Genomic DNA, 17,358 nt, shown 5'->3' with positions numbered 1-17,358 from the left:
TTAACTAATACATGCTGGAAAGAGTAAAAAATAAACAATTACTTCCAAGTTATGCTTCTGGATCCATTAAGAATAGGAACACTATTATATTTGAGTCTCTTACCCATATAACATGACCTAGTACTTAAAAATAAGAACTATACTGAAATAATGACTGTATTCTACCAAAATATATTAGGCAAAACATTATTTCTACAGGCCACTATATGCTTGTACAGTGTTAACATGAAGGGGTGGCAAATTAACTAGCTAGAAATCTAAAACATAAAAGCAATCAAAATGAAACATCAAAATCTCATTATAGTCAAGCATGGTGGCTCACACTTTTAATCCCAGTACTTGGGAGGCAGAGATCAAGGCCAGCCTGGTCTACACAGTGAATTCCAGGCCAGCTGGGGCTTCCAGGAGACCCTGTCTCAAAAAAGACCAAATGATGATGATGATGATGATGATGATGATGATGATGATGGTGATGGAGGAGGAGGAGGAGGGGGGGGAGGGGGAGGAGGGGGAGGAGTGGTAGTAGTATACTGGCTTGGAAAAATGAAAAACATAAAATTTGATGGTGGTAGGAAAACAAACTTAGCTAATTCATTACCTTAATGATTCTCAAATGATCCTGACATTCTGCCATAAAACTTTAATGAAAGTGAGAGTTCCAAGTTATCACATTTCAGTTCTACAAGGTAGTTCCTTTGAGTCTAGCAAAGTTTATAATATAAAACAGTCCCTTGCTACCACAAGCCTTTATTTCTTATTTAGTCATGAGAACTGGAGAGCACACTTCCAAGAAAGACGATGTATACTTAATAATACTAATAAATTTACACAGAACAGTGGATTCCTAGAGTAAAAGTTTAATCCTCTCAGCCCCTGAAACTTAGTAACTTGCTTCTTGACAAGTCCACACAAGACATGATTTATTGCCAATTTAGTAATCCAGTTCTGTAACAGTTTCATATCACACTGATTTAGATAGATTTTTAGGGGGCAGGTGGCAATAGGGGCTGAATCCCAGGCCTTACACACCAGGCAAGTGTCCCTCAAATAAGCTAGCTATTCCCAACCTGAAGCTTTAATATATTTTTTTTTCTTTCTTTTTTTGGGGGGGGAGTGTCTTTTTGAGGCAGGGTCTGCCTGTAGCCCAAGGTGGCCTGGAACTCGTTATATAGACCAAGCTGGCCTCAATCTCACAGAGATCTGCCTGCCTCTGCCAGGATTAAAGGACTGTGATGCCCAACAGCTTTTTTTTTTTTCTTTAAAGATTTATTAATGTGTCTGTGTGTTCATGTGTTATCTATGTGCCTGTGAATGTAGCTCCTGGCAGAGGCCAGAAGAGGGTGTCAAAGTCCTTGGAACATTGTCAGCACTGGAAACCAAATTCTGATTTAACTGCTAAGTCTTCTCTATAGCCGTTTGAAGCTCTGCTAATTCACCCCTTTAGTTGTTCCAAAAGAAAATCCTGTCACATCTTCAGCTTTATCATATATATGCACGTCTTGCCAATCTGAGAGGGCTGCAGACATATTCTGGCTGTTTTTTCAAACCTGTCATGATATCTAAGCCAGGAGTGATGGTGTCTGGTATTCCTAGCATTTGGTAGACTGAGGCAGGAAGATCACAAGGTCAAGGATAGCCTGGGCCAGATAGTAAGACTATCTCAAAAAACAAAGAGCTGCCCAGAAGTTGGCCCAGTGAGTAAAAATACTTGCTGGCAACCTGACAATATGAGGTTGATCCTCAGGAACCACATGGTAGGAGAAAAATGACTCCTGGCCCCCAATCTGTCCTTTGAGCTCTTTGTCACCTCCTACAAAATAAACAGGTAAATTTTTTAAGAAATGTTTTTAAACAAAGGGGGATGGGGATAGGCATGATAATTCCGGCACTTAGAAGGCAAAAGCAAACAGATCTGAGTTCCAGGCTGTCCTGGTATACCTAGGGAGTTCCAGGCCAGCTAAGGCTTATGTAAAACCAAACAAACAAGAAACCTAGTCAATGTTTGGGTACATGAGCTAAATGGAGTAAACTGTGATTATTTTCAGGACAATACTTACCTTTCCTTTCTGTATTTCCTTTTCTCTTCTCAACTCAGATCCCTCCCTACTTACCAGGAAAAAAAATGGTTGGTTTGTTTCATTAGATATGCAGGGGTCTTGTAGCTGAGACTGGCCTCAACCTCACAATCCTCCTACCTTAACCTCCCAAGTACTTGGCTTATTGCAAGTGCTACCACAAAAGTGCTGCCACCTCCCGGAAAAAATGTGAATAAAACTGCTACTTACGGGAGAATGTCAGGATGGTTACCAATGAGTTTGCTCATTGACACACTAAGACGTTCATGTAGATCATGGTTGACTTGGCCTCCAGTTTTAATGGCCTCAGCATTTCTTTCCAGCAAATCCAAAAGAATAGGGCGCAACTGGCGGCCAAGCAAAACAGTATGATCTTTATCCAAGAGCAGCTGTGCTAAAGTATTCAGGATAGACTGGCGATCTTGAGGTGTCCACACCTGATAGAAAAACAAAACAAAATGTCTATGTAAGCAATACTGTTTTGTGTTGAAAAGGCCAAAGTTCCCAGCTTGGAATCAAAAGCTTTCATTTATAAACTTCACAAGTGAGTTTCTAATAAAACAAAGTATGGTTTTCTTACAGTAAAATATTAGAGTTAGTTTATTACTAAGATGTTTTAGTTACTACCAAGCATGATGAAACAGGCTTGTAATCCCAAGGCTAGCCTGGGTACGTAAGACACTGGAAACCCTAGTATAAGGTCTCAGAATGTCCATGAGCATACTGAAAAGTGGTTAAAAAGACCTCGTATTGCTAGTGTATACAGACCAGGCTAGAGAAGTCATTTTGCTGAGTAACATATAATAGCAGGTTTAAATTATCAAAGGGGGCATGCCCTCTAATCCAAAGTTACGAATTCATCCTACAGCGTTTTCACAAAGAATACAAGATAAATGTCATATGCAAAATTAACAATTTTTACAAAGTTGGGGCTGGAGAAATGGCTCAGCAGTTAAGACCACTGACTGCTTTTGCAGAGGACCTGGGTTCGATTCCCAGCACCCACATGGAGGCTACAAACCATTCTTAACTCCAGTTCCAGGGGAATCTGAAGCCCTCTTCTGCCCTCCGTGGCACTATATGACACGGGCGCACTCACATACATGCAGGCAATACACTCAAACATATAAAAAAAATTTTTTTTAATTTTTTACAAAGTTATCGCTCAAAAAAGAAGTCACCTGAGATCTTATGAAGTTTTCCAAATTGCAGTCTTCTCTCCAAAAGTATCTGATTCTGAGAAAGTACTATGGAAAGACCTTACCTTTAAACAATTTCTATAGATAACTAGTTTCATTGTTTATATATAGGACACCAATTGAAGGGTTCTACCAAATTGGGAAAGATCCATCATGATATACAGAGATATAACTGCACATTTTAAACATTTTAAACTGCAGAAATGTCCCTATAAGCAAATCATCTTTAAAATACCATTTTAAAGAGGGGTTCTGTGACACACCAATGATCCCAGCACTCAGGTGGTTAAGGCAAGGAGATCTAGAGATTGAGGCCGGCCTGGGCTACATAGCAACATAGAGAGATCATGTCTCAAAGGGATTCCATTCCAAAGTGTGTGTGTTTAAGGTTTGGTTTGGTTTCTCTTTGGGTTTTTTACTTGGTTTGGTTTGAGATAGCAATATAGGGTCTCCTATGTAGACCACGCTGGCCTTGAACTCATGGCAATCCTCTTTCCTCAGTTCCCCATCAAACCTTAGCCCCATTAAGTAATATTACAGGTATACACCACTAAGTCCAGTTTTTGCTTCCCTTTTTTAGGGAATACAGTTCTAAGTTCCATTTTATCCCATCTCTTGAGAAAGTTTCATATATTTTATCCAGTCTTTCACAGATATGTATGACAACAAAGGTAATCAAGTACTATTTATTTGATCACAGTCAAAAGGAAATAGGTGTTTGACACTGTCATCTTAGAGCACTAAAAATCTATGTACTTAGGGGTCGATGGTGAACTCAGTAGAAGACACTTGCCTTTCATGCCCTTGTTTCAATGCCAGTACAACAAATAAGCCATATATATTTAATCTTTTATTTTTCAGTCTCCTAGATTTATACAGTATTTAAAAGGATACAAACAATGCAATGGTTTGACTTACAATTTTTCTGCCTTTACAACGCTTTTCAAGCATATCCAGGGCTGGAGAGATGGCTCAGCAGAGCACTGTCTGCTCTTGCTGAGGACCCAAGTTCAATTCCCAGCACCCGTAGTCCAGTACCAGGGTATCTGACACCATCTTCTGACCTCTGCAGGCACTGCACAACACAGGTGCACTTACATATATGCAGGCAATATTCTCATACACATAAAAAAAGCACAACCAGGGGCTGGAGAAGAGGTTAAGAACACTGGCTGCTCTTGCAGAAGACCCAGGTTTGATTCCCAGCAACCATCTGTAACTCCAGTTGAAGGGAATCTGATACCTTCTTCTGACCTCTGCAGGCATTGCATGACATGGGTGTACTTACATACATGCAAGCAATACCCTCATACACATAAGATAAAAATAATAAATAAAAAGATATCCATAGCCAGGCGTGATGGCGCACTCCTTTAGTCCCAGCACTCGGGAGGCACAGGCAGGCAGATCTCTGTGAATTTGAGGCCAGCCTGGTCTACATATCAAGTTCCAGGCCAGCTGGGGATACAGGGAAACCCTATGTCAAAAAAGACAACCCCGCCCCCAAAAAGCATATCCATAAAATACTATTTTTCTGTTTCCAAAAAATTATGTGAAATAGCCAACACTATTATCAAACAAAACAACATGTTAGATAATTTTGTTCAATTATAAGCTAATAAATACTCAGAGCAAGTTTAAGGTAGGCTAAGCTAAATTGTGATGTCTGACAGATTAAGTATGGAGCATAATTCGGCCTGTTTTCGATTTCCAGTGGATATCAGGACAAATTCCATAAGCCAGGGAGCATGTGAGGATAATCTGAGTGAAATTTTCTTTAATTTACATTCATTTCCTAGCACTACCACAACATAGTATTATTAACTGATAGTTTAAAATAACACAGTACTGCCTCACATTTCTGGACCCTACAAGTCTGAAATCAAGGTATTGGCATGGGCACAATCCCCTAAATGGTGAAAGGAGAATCGGTTTTGACTCTTCATAGCTTCTGGCAGCAGCTATCAATCCCTCACATTCCTTGGCTTTCAGCTACATTACTCTAATCTCAGTCTGTCATCCTCTCCATGATTCTCTTCTCTCAGTCACATTGGATTTGATCTAATCATCTCATTCTGACTTCTGTGGTGGTTAGTACAGTCAAATTGAAAGACTAGAATCACCCAGGAGATGAACTTTTTGACACATCTGGGAAGGATTATCTAGATTAAGGTTAGCCTCTGAGAATGTCTATAAAAATTTTTCATAAATTGATGTAGGAAAACTCATCTTAATTGTGGCTGGTGGGACCATTTCTTGGGCAGGGAATCCTGGACTGTATAAAGAAAGAAAGGGCTGAGCATCAGGCAGCATTCATCCCTCTCTGTTCCCGATTGTGGATGCAATGTGAGCAGCTGCATCAAGCTCCTATTGCTTTGTCTTCCCCACCACGATGGACTATACCCTTCAACTGTAAACCAGAATAAATCCTTTCTCCCTTGAATTACTTTTTTCAGAATATTTTATCACAGCAACAGGAAAGAAAGTAAAACAATGTGATTCCAGTTGCAAACGTTCCATTTCCAAATGGTACCATATTGAAAATGTTAGGGCCAGGATTTCTACATATGCTTTTGGAATACTACTTGTTTGTGGTTTTGCAGTGCTATGGATCAAAGCCCTCACCATTGAGCTACATCTCCAGCCTTGATGGACACAATTTAACCATTAATACTGGTGTTTCCAGAGTTTTACCAATTTCTTGCCATGATTAAGACTGCTTGAGATTTTAAAATAACAAGGTCAAGCATGGAAACACATGCATGTATTCCCAACAATTGGAAGGCTGAGGCAGGAGCACTACAGGTTCAAGCCAGCCTGGGCTACATAGAGAGCCATCTTCTAAATGGAAAAGGGAAAGGGAAACTTGGGCAACTACATGTGCTTGTATTATAGGCTCTGCTGCTCCTAAGGCGGAGACAGATGGCTGGAGCCCAGAAGCCCCAGACCAAACTGGGCAACATAGTACCCGCCCCCCGCCGCAAAAAAAACACTAGGGCTGGAGTAATGTAGATCAGTTGGTAGAATGCTTATCTAACATGCTAGAATCCCAGCTTTCAGGAAGTAGAGGTAGGAAATCAGAAGTTTAAGATCATCCTCAGCTTCCACAAGGCCAGCCTGGGATATGAGATTCTGTTTCAAAATAAACTAAATAAATTGGGAAAAAAAATTTTTTTGGTTTATTTCTGTTATTATATATGTATGACTGTTTTGCCTTCATGTATGTAAGTGTACCCATGTCATGCAATGCCCATGGAGGTCAAAAGAGGGCATCAAATTCCCAAGAACTGGAGTCAAAGACAGTTGCTAGTCACCATGTGAGTATTAGGAACTGAAATTGGATCCTCTGCAAGAGCAGCCAGTACTCCTAACTGCTGAGCCAACTCTCCAGTCCCCTAAAAAAAAATTATATATATTTTTGACTGGCCCAGAACTTACTCTATAGACCAGGCTGACCTGGAACTCACAGATATCTGCCTGCATCTGCCTCCCAAGTACTGGGATTAAAGATGAGTGCCACCACAATAAATTTTAAAATTTAAAAAAAAATTTTATTAAAAACTGTGAATGGTGGGGCTGGAGAGATGGCTCAGCAGTTAAGAGAACTGACTGCTCTTGCAGAGGACCCAGGTTCAATTCCCAACACCCACTTACACACATTCAGGCAGTACACTCATAGACATAAAATAAAAATATTTTCTTTAGTACTTAAAAAAAACTATGAGGGGCTGGAGAGATGGCTCAGTGGTTAAGAACACTGACTGTTCTTGCAGAAGACCCAGGTTCGAATCCCAGCACCCACATGGCAGCTAACAACTGTAACTCCAGTTCCTGGGGATCCGACAGCCTCTTCTGTCCTCTGTAGGCATTGCACAACACGAGTGCACTTACCTACATGCAGGTAATACACATGCACATAAAATAAAAGTAATTTAAAAAAAAAAAAAAAACCATGCCGGGCATGGTGGCACATGCCTTTAATTCCAGCATTCGAGAGGCAGAGGCAGGCAGATCCTTTTGAGTTCAAGGCCAGCCTGGTCTACATAGTGAGTTCCAGGACAGCTGGGGCTTCAGAGAGACCCCGTCTCAAAAAGACCAAAATAAAAAACAAAAACAAAAAACCTATGAGTCAGGCACATGCTTTTGATCCCAGCACTTGGGAGGCAGAGGTAGGCAGATCTCCATGAGTTCAAGTCCAGTCTGGTCTACATAGTGAGTTCCAGTTCAGCAAGGACTACAGGCAGACCCTGTCTCAAAAAGACTAAAAAAAAGAAAGAAAAAGAATCTATGAATGGGTAAATGCTAGAACTGCAAAATAAGTGAAGGAGGGCAGCTAGACCAGAATTATGAGCATCTGGGGAATGGGATGATAGTTACACAGGAAAATTATATAACCAACTGTGCTGGACAGCGTTAGTTGTCAACTTGACACACCCTGGTAGAGGGAACCTCAACTAATTATCTCCACTGAATTGACCTGTGGCCATGTCTGTGAGGCATTTTCTTGATGAGTGAAGCAGGAGGGCCCAATCCATTGTGGGCAGTGCCACCCTTGGGTAGGTGGGCCTATGTTGCATAAGAAAGCGGACTGAGGACAGGTCAAAGGAGCAAGCCAGGAGAAATGTTTGTCCGTGGCCTGTGCACTAGCTCCTGCCTCCAGGTTCTGGACCCTGAGTTTCTACCTCGGGCTCCCTCAGCGATGAACTGTAACTGGGGAGATGTAAGCCAAATAAACCCTTTCCTCCCCAAGGTAGTACTGGTCAGTGTTTTGTCCCAGGAATAGAGATGCTAACTAAGACACCAACTTTCTCTTCTCATGCCCCAACATCTTTTGGCTTACTGCTCTAATACAGCAGTGACTGTTCAAGGATTTACTTCTCTAAACCTAAGGCTACTGCTGTCAGAACATTCAGGTACTTTGGAAATTCTGCCTGCCTTTGTAAAGTAGTATCCACTGGGCAAGGGAAGGAGCTGTATTCCTCGTGACTACCCCTCCCACTTCTCACTTTTCTACGAAGCTTACTCAGGTGGTTTTTTTAGATGGCTGAGATAATGCTAGACTGCAGGAAGCCAAGGACACATTAAACTACCAAATACTGGGCCTGTGAGATGGCTCAGCAGATAAGGTGCTTGCTGAGCCAACCCAAGCTGAATCTCCATAACCCACATGGTGGAAAGAAAGAACCAATTTGTCCTCTGATCTTGATGTGTACCACACACATACACATAATATAAACAATCAAACAGAAATTTTTTTTTAAAGATTCATTTTTATTTTATGTGTATGAGTGTTTTGCCTGCATATATGTCCAGAAGAGGGAATCAGATCCCCTGAAACTGGAGTTACAAACCATGTGAGCACCATGTGGGTTCTAGGAATAGAACCCAGATCCTCTGCAAGAACAGCAAGTGCTCTAAACCAATGATCCATCTCTCCAGTCCCAAGAAAAAAAAACATTTTTAAGGTGGTTCAGATGGTCTCTTTCCAACAAAACTAGCAACCAATTCAGTTTTTGCTATCATGACTAGCACAAAGATTAGATTTCCTAAAATTCCCAAAGGCCACCCAGGAAAATAACTTTTCTCATTGCAGATGTGCAGATATTTATTGAATAGATAAAAAATTAGCATATTGTAGCCTGGCATGGTGGCACATGCCTGTAGGCCCAGCACGAGGAAGGCAGATCTCTGTGAGTTCAAGGCCAGTCTGGTCTACATAGTGCGTTCCAGGCCAGCTGGGGCTGCAGGGAGACCCTGCCTCAAAAAGACCAAAAAAAAAAAAAAAAGGCATATTGTCAAATTCACCTGCTGACTGGCCAGTTAAATCTTGTCACAGCTGAGTTAAATGTGTAACTTTCCTTGGATTTTATCTAAGCTCAGTTAGTTGTAACTACATTTATCAAATATGTATTTTGGAATAAAGAGAACCCATAATATGCCCTATAAAACCCTTCAGAAAAAAAACATTAAGAAAATAAAAAATTGTTCCTTCTCTTTTCACATGGACACTGGAGAACTGCTTCACTACACTGAAGCTGAGTTAGAAGTGGCCTTAAAGTATGCTTAAAGCACTTGTTTTTCAAAACTGTTAGACAAAGAACTTAATGTCACAATTTGTATGTACATTAAACTGTTTACCTTGTAATTATTTCCTGCCTACCTCATGCCAGACACTATTAGACCCCAACATTAACTACATAGTCCCTGCTCTTAACGTACTTCAACAATTGCTGGAGTTGGTTAAAACAAGGGGATAACAAAAGAAAGATGACTTTCTAGAGGTCCTTATGACGATAACTGCAAAAGTAATTTTCTAGAACAGAAGTCCAGGAAAGACAAGCATTCTATGTAGGAAAAAAAAATGCAAAGACAGGCAAGAAGTGACTGAGGAACAGCAGCAGCATGCCTGGGCCTTAACAACTCATAGTCATTCTAGGAAGCTGCCTAGCAAATGTAACACTCTGCATTCTGTCAAGCACCAAATAAATTGAAAGAAGAATTAAAAAAAAAAAAAAAACTTGAGAACCAACTCAAGTTGATGGCGCTCATTTTTAATCCCAGCACTCAGGAGGCAGACATAGGCAGATGTCTACGGGTTCTAGGTCAGCCTACTATATGTATAGTAAGTTCCAGGCCAATGGAGACTAAATAAAAATACATATATATATAGCCGGGCCTGGTGGTGCACGCCTTTAATCCCAGCACTCAGGAGGCAGAGGTAGGCGGATCTCGGTAAGTTCAAGACCAGCCTGGTCTACATAGTGAGTTCCAGGGCAGCTGGGGCTACAGGGAGACCCTGTCTCAAAAAGACCAAAACACACACACACACACGCACACACGCACACACACACACACACACACACACACACACAATAATTAGAACCAAGTGTGGTAGGACAAGCCTGCAGTCAAATACTTTGGAGGCTGAGGCTCAGGGATTCAACTCTAATCTAGGAAGCACAGCAAGATCCTGTTCAAATACGACTACCACTGCCACAAGAAGCAATCATATTAGAAACAATAATTAAGGGCTGGAGAGTTTGTCTAGCATTGTGAGGCCCTGGGTTAGTTCCTAGCTCACCCCACCTCCCCACCCATATTTAATTATTATAGTTCTTGTTTGTTGATGACCAGGCACTATCATTAAGTTCCTCATATGTATTTTAAAGTCACCAGAGCAGCTTTATTTATAAACAATTATAATAGCAACCACTTTTTACAGTACTCCACCCATTTAGTCTTCATAGTGACCCAAACACTGGAGACCATCATTCCCATATTTTGGGTGGGCAGGTGGGGTCTTCCAGCTGGCCTGAACTCAGTATGTAGACCAGGTTAGCCTTGATCTCACAGAGAACCTCCTGCCTCTGCTTCCCAGTGAGGGGCTAAAGGCGTGAATGACACCATGCAGGCCCCTACTATTGTTTTTAACCTAAAAATTAAATGATGGCTACATTTCTTCTTTCTCCCTCACGAAAAGGCATCTGAGAGGGACTTCACATTGTAATTCTAGCCATTCCCAACAATGAACAAAATGTTTGAAAGCACAGGATGGTTTATCATTCTCCCCTGAGTTTAACCTGGGAGGTCAAAAGAACAAGGAGGAGCCCGACAGAAAGATGCTTTTGAAGCTCACAAAGAAATTCTAATAAACATTAATTTGGACAATTAAAAAATACATCCTCTGTTCTGGCTTTTCCTGGTTCCCTGCCTAGGACTTGCTAGTAACTTGCCTATACTTCTCCCTCAAGTCTCTTTCCAAACACAACTCAAGGACTACTTTTCCTTCCTGTAACAGATACTTCTGGGGCCCCTTAGGCCCAATGGAAGATCCCTGATTTTTCAGGGCAGGGACCCCCAAAACAAGTCAAAAAACAACAGTTCCAAAATGTCTTTAGTTCTCTAGCTGAGTACAAAAAGGGCGTTTGGTTTCTTATCTTCTCCTGTCCCACAGGACTGTCCTTTGACCAGCAGCCTACTGACAGAAGCCTTCTTTCCAAGCTTGGTTACACCTGTTTTGCCTAGGATCAATCATCACAGCCAAACTTGTTGATTATTATGCTCCACAAGAAAGGGGGGGCAGGAAGATTAGGCCCTAGCTGTATGAAGGGGGAGGGCCTAAGAGCCGAGGAAGCCATGGGGCTGCTCTCTTGCCATTTTGCATGGCTGTGCGGAAGTCAGTATCCAGCCTGGATGAAGACTTTCCAGTGCAGCCTTAGGACGGGAGCACCCACACTCCTTAAACTAAACTCACCCACTCCTCTGCAAGCCAAATAAACTCACTGGTTTCCCAGGCTGTAGTTTGGTGAAACTGTACCTCAATTTTTGAGTTTGTCAAAGGGACCAAGGGAAGAAAGGGGCCAGATGTCGTCTGCGCCCCCGCCAATAAGGAATTTTAGTTACACCTCCTAAATCAACACCCCTTCCTAGAGGCTACATATGAGGTGAAAACTGTTACTCTAGTTGAGATTAGTCCCACCTGGGGGGAAAAAACCAACTACTTTGGAGCTGATTTCATGATTAATATGGGTCACATCTATTCCCCAACTTCAGCCTATCTCCTAAATGATTTTAGAGTTACTGCTTCAGAGGGGAATGTTAGGGACTAAATCCCTAACACCCTAGCCATTCCACTAAGGGTCTATGTCAGACCCAAGAAGGTGATCCAATTCATCATATTTTCAGTAGGAAAGAGGTACAGGGACTGGAATTGGGGGAATAACCTCAGCTGTCAGTCAACTAACCTCTGGGATCATGTGCCTCCAGGATCAACCACACTCACTGGCAGCCAGAGTTTTACAAAACAGTAGATTAGATCTATTAAATACAAAGGATCTTTGTCTCTTTCTAAATGAAGAAGGCAGTTCTTAGGTAAAGCAGTCAGGAATAGTTAGAGATAAGGCCCAACAAGAGAATGAGTTACAGTAAGGCAGGAATTAACAGATTCCTGGAGTTACTGGGGCAATGTCTAGAGCTAGGCATCCAGGCTTGTTCCTTTGGCTGGTCCTCTCCTTATGCTCTTCATAAACATATCTGTCTAGCTCTTGCATTCTTAGTATAACCCAATTTGTTTCCTCTTTCTTAGCAGCTATTAAACTTCAAATGTTCCTCCAGACTTATCATCCCATTAATCAAGAATGATGCTCTCTGAGCATCAAAAGGAGAGAAATGGGGGCTGGAGAGATGGCTCGGTAGTTAAGAGCACTGGCTGCTTTTGCAGAGGACCTGTGTTCGATTCCCAACACCCACATGGCAGCTTTCAACTGTCCATAACTCCAGTTCCAGGGTAACCTACCTCCTCGAGCATTGCACAAGATGGGTACACTTACACACATGCAGGCAATACACTCATACACATGAATATTTATTATTTTTATTTTATGTGTATGAGTGTATTGCCTGCATGTATGTAAGTGCACCCATGTCATGCAGTGCCCAAGGAGATCAGAAGAGGGTGTCACATCCCCTGGAACTGGAATTAGGGCAGCTGTCAACTGCCATGTGAGTGCTGGGAATCGAACCCAGGTCCTCTGCAAGAGCAGTCAGTGCTCTTAACCACTGAGCAGTCTCTTCAGCCCCCAAAATAAATTTTTTTGAAAGGAGAGAAATGGGGGCTGGAGAGATGGCTTAGTGGTCAAGAACACTGGCTGCTCTTGCAGAAGACCCGAGTGTGATTCCCAGCACCCAAATGGAGGCTACAAACTTGTCCGTAACTCCAGTTCCAAGGGAATCCAAAGCCCTCTTCTGATCTCCAAGGCATTCCATGACACGGGTGCACTCACATACATGCAGGCAATGCACTCATACACATAAAATAAAAATAAATATTTTTTAAAAAAGGAGAGAAATGGTACATGAGCAACTCAAGGTTATAAAGCAAAAATTACAAAAACAAAACCACCAACTGTGTAACCCTAGGTGGCATCAGATATAAACATAGTTTGAGACCAAGTTGACCACACAGTATCTGTAAACATTTTTCTTTCTAAAAAATGTCTTTTAATATTTCTATTACAAAATTAGCCAATCATATAATGTTGAGTAGATAACCGCTGAAACTTCTTACTTTTTACAAGTAAGTAAACCTGGTCAGGGTCCAGGTTCCTTTTGGAGATAACACCGCCTGGGTCCCTGCTGGTGAATAAAAGCTGTTTTCTTGTGAACTCAGGTTTTCTTATTTCTTTGGCAGAATCCCATAGCACTGCTGCCAGTTACAGTGCCTATGCATGGTATTAAGCAATCTGTTCTCCATAAATACAGTGATCAAAGGGGTAGATAGTTGTAAGGAATAAAAAAAAAAAGGTATGTATTTTGAAAGTAAGCACATGCCTGTAATGCCAGCACTTGGAGAAGAGAGGCAGGAGATCAGGAATTCGAAGTCATGCTCAGCTACTGTAAGTTGGAGGCCTGACTCTGCCACATGAGACCTTGTCTCTAAATAATTTTTTATTTATTTTATTTATTTATTTATTTATTTGTCTTTTTGAGACAGGGTCTCCCTGTAGCTCCAACTGGCCTAGAACTCACAAACATCTGCCTGCCTCTGCCTCCTGAGTGCTGGGATTAAAGGAGTGCGCCACTATGCCTGGCTCTAATTTTTTAAAGAAAGAAAAACTGGGGACTAAAGAGATGGCTCAGTGATTAAGAGCACTGGCTGCTCTTGCAAAGGACCTGGGTTCAGTTCCCATCACCCACTTGGCAGCTAACTGCCCATAACTCCAGTTCCAACGCCCTCTCTGGCCTCCAGGGCACTGCATGACAAGGATGCACTTAACATACATGCAGGCAATACAGTCATACACATAAATATTTTTTTAAAGGAAAAAAGAAAAACCAGTAAGCACTAGCTTTATGCTGAGGAGGAGGAATGGAAAGTTAAGAAAGGATGGGGGAGGAGCTGGAAAGATGGCTCAGTGGTTGGGAGCACTGGCTGCTCTTCCAGAGGACCCAGGTGCAATTCCAAGCATTTACATTGAGGCTAACAACCATCCAAAATTTCAATTCCAGGGGAATCCAAAAGCCTCTTCTGACCTCTGCAGGCATTGCACAACACAGGTGCACTTACACACAAGTAAGCAATACACTCATACACATAAAATAAAAAATAAAATTAAAAAGAAGGGATGGGGGGATATCTCAGTGGTAGTGTGAAGCCTTGGACTCAATCCCCCGAACAACTCTTCCCTTCCTCCCCCTTCAAGAGTTAGCACCTAGTTCTTGGATTTAGGATAGTCATCAGCTGAAATTTTAAAAAATAAATTCTTTATTTAGATATCAAATTCCAATGTGTATCATCAATATTTTTAAAATCTTTAATATTTTCCGGGGCAGGAGAGATGGCTCAGCAATTAAGAACACTGGCTGTTCTTGCAGAAGACCTGGGTTCGAATCCTAGCACCCACATGGCAGCTAACAACTGCCCGTCGTAACTCCAGTTCCAGGGGATCCGACAGCCTCTTCTGTCCTCCGCGAGCACTGCACAACACAGGTGCACTTACCTACATGCAGGCAATACACACATACACTTAAAAATAATAAATAAAATATTTATTTTAAAATCTTTAATATTTCCCAATACAATTGCTTCCAAAAAGGGGGGGAAATATGAACTGTAAAGCTGACCATTAGTGGTATGCACCTGTAATCTGAGCACTAAGCCTAAGGCAGGACTGCAGAGGGTTGGAGGCTAGCCAGAGTTGCAAAGCAAGAGCCCGTCTTTAAAAAAGAGCTTTAATACTGTAATATAACCAATTCTGAATGAGTATCTTTATTACCCAAGAAACACCTGAAAGGCGTTTTCTGAGACTGGTTAGAATTTGACAAGGTAAAAAAATTAAGAGGGATGAGGAAGGAAGGGAAGCAATTTTATTCCAAACTCCTTAATTCAACTGATTTTTTTAGTCTGGTAGTCTAGTATAGTAATGCTATTATACAATTCTAAGACTCTACCTGTGTTCTTATACTTAAATACGTCAGTTTCCCAGGCTAAAGAGATGGCTCAGTGATTAAGAGCACTGGTTGCTCTTAAAGAATACCCCAGTTCGATTCCACTTGGAATTCGATTTTCATGTTCAATTTATTAACAGAAATAACCTCTGGGCCAGGAGTGTAGATGAGGAGAACATGGACTGAACCTCCAGCACCCACCAACCCTGCCTTAAAAAAAGAAATCACAATTCTCTAAGGTGAATTCTATGCTGCTCTCTGAATTGCTCAGATCTCTTCAACTCATTTGATACACAGGTGTAGATTCTTAAGCAACGGAGTAAGTTCATAATGCATTTGTGACTGAATAAGTTTTACAAAACTAAACACATTTTTCTAGTTTCAAAAAGCTACTAGACAGTGCGAGTAGGAAAACACAAGATAGGGGAGTAAGATTAAACGCTACGTGCGAAACCCGGTAAGGACCCTCAACTCAGGCAGGAGACCAGGCTCGTGAAAACCCAGGCAAAGACCCATTTGGCAAAACATTCGCTTTCACTTCACAATTCCTATGGTTAGTTTCAAAGTCAGCTTTAGCCGTCTTGTTTTGTCCTTCAGTTGTTTTGTGTTTATAAACTGTCTCTAGAGTATCTACAGAGTATCTGCAGAGACCGTAGCGGAGTCATCTGGCTCGGCAGTGCTACACTGTAACTTACGCCCAGCAGAACCGCAATCGACACTCGCCAACCGGCCGAACTCAAGCGAAGGAAGAAAACAGAAAAGCCAGTATCCAAGCCAACAGCGGTGGCTGCACTTAGCACGCTTAGACCAGGCACGTGTCTAGGGGGCAGGGACGCAGACTAGGCGGAAAGCCACAGCCCGGCTGAGGGCACGCTGGCCGCCACAGCCTGCCGCCGCCGGGCGCCCGAGGCTCCCTACACACAGAAAGTGCCCGCCTGGCCCCGCTCCGCCCCCGGCCGCAGCCTCAACCTGGGCAAGATCCAACCCCCGCCCGCGCCCCTCTTCACCTGGTGGGTCAGGAACCTGGCCAGCTCGCCGCGGCTCTTCTCGTTCCTGGCCACGATGAGCCGCAGTGGCCCGGCCGCCAGCTCCACCGAAAGGTGCTCCATAATGAAGCTACGCTAAGGGCCCGAGCCGCGGAAGGCGGGCGCCGCGACTTCCCCCGGGACAGGGACCCCAGGGCGCGGGCCACACGTGCTGAAGAACGGCGCACGCCGAGTCCACAGCCCCTCCCAGGGCGCGGCGGAAGTGCGTCACTACGGCGCCAATTCTGGGAGGGAAATAAACGCGGAAATGAGTCTTTGAGGACAGCTGGAGAAGTGATGGATGGTTTTTGGCAGTGCGTGAGGGGACAGAAAGAGAAGATGCTGCTAAGGCGGAGACGCAGGGGTGTGTGATCCCTTGCCAGGTGCCTCCCTACGCGTCAGTGCCGGAAGAACAGATATGAAGGATAAGCAGATTCGCCCTCCAGGACACAAACGTGTCCGTATTGGAACGAAACAGTCCTTGAGCATTCTTAATACAAATGTTAGAAATAGTTGCTCAGTTAAAAAATGGAGTACACAGCTGGCGCACCTTTAATCCCAGCCCTCGGGAGGCAGAGGCTGGCGGATCTCTGAGATGGAGGACAGCCTGGTCTACATAGTGACTTCCAGGTGGACTAGGACTAGGGAAACCCTGTCCAAAAAAAAACACAAAAAGACGGGGCTGGAGAGATGGCTCAGCCAGCGGTTAAGCGCATTGGCTGCTCTCGCAGAGAGACCCGGGTTCGGTTCCAGCCTCTACCTGGCAGCTAACAACTATCCTAACTCCAACTCCGACACCCTCTTCTGACCTCAGAGGGCACTGCACGACATGAGTGCACTTACATACATGCAGGAATACACTAACACATAAAAATATTTTTTTCATCAGTTTAATATTATGTCATAGGTAATTCATAAGAACGCTTAAATTGGGGCTGGAGAGATGGCTCAGCGGTTAAGAATACTGACTGTTCTTGTAGAAGACCCGGGTTTGAATCCCAGAACCCACATGGCAGCTAACAACCGTCTATAACTCCAGTTCCAGAGGATCTGACAGCTTTTTCTGTCCTCTGTGAGAATTGCACAACACAGGTGCACTTACTTACATGCAGG

At 42.8% G+C, this 17,358-nt stretch overlaps 1 protein-coding gene across 1 annotated transcript in view; it reads right to left on the bottom strand.

Moving 5' to 3' along the window:
• Mdn1 (midasin AAA ATPase 1) overlaps positions 1–16,448 on the bottom strand; it is a 167,478-nt gene extending 151,030 nt beyond the window's left edge. Inside the window, exons 1-2 of the mRNA XM_008854517.3 lie at positions 16,228–16,448; positions 2,286–2,512 (exon numbers count right to left, since the gene is read on the bottom strand). Of these exons, the coding sequence (XP_008852739.1) occupies positions 2,286–2,512; positions 16,228–16,329 (329 nt within the window). The 5' untranslated portion in view covers positions 16,330–16,448. The remainder of the gene's footprint in view (positions 1–2,285; positions 2,513–16,227) is intronic.
• Positions 16,449–17,358: the final 910 nt, after the last annotated feature.

Source organism: Nannospalax galili, unplaced genomic scaffold (assembly GCF_000622305.1).
Source record: "Nannospalax galili isolate Female #2095 unplaced genomic scaffold, S.galili_v1.0 scaffold1467, whole genome shotgun sequence".
Taxonomy (NCBI): domain Eukaryota; kingdom Metazoa; phylum Chordata; class Mammalia; order Rodentia; family Spalacidae; genus Nannospalax; species Nannospalax galili.
The sequence above is the reverse complement of the archived record's forward strand: the minus strand, read 5'-3'. Positions and strand labels throughout refer to the sequence as shown.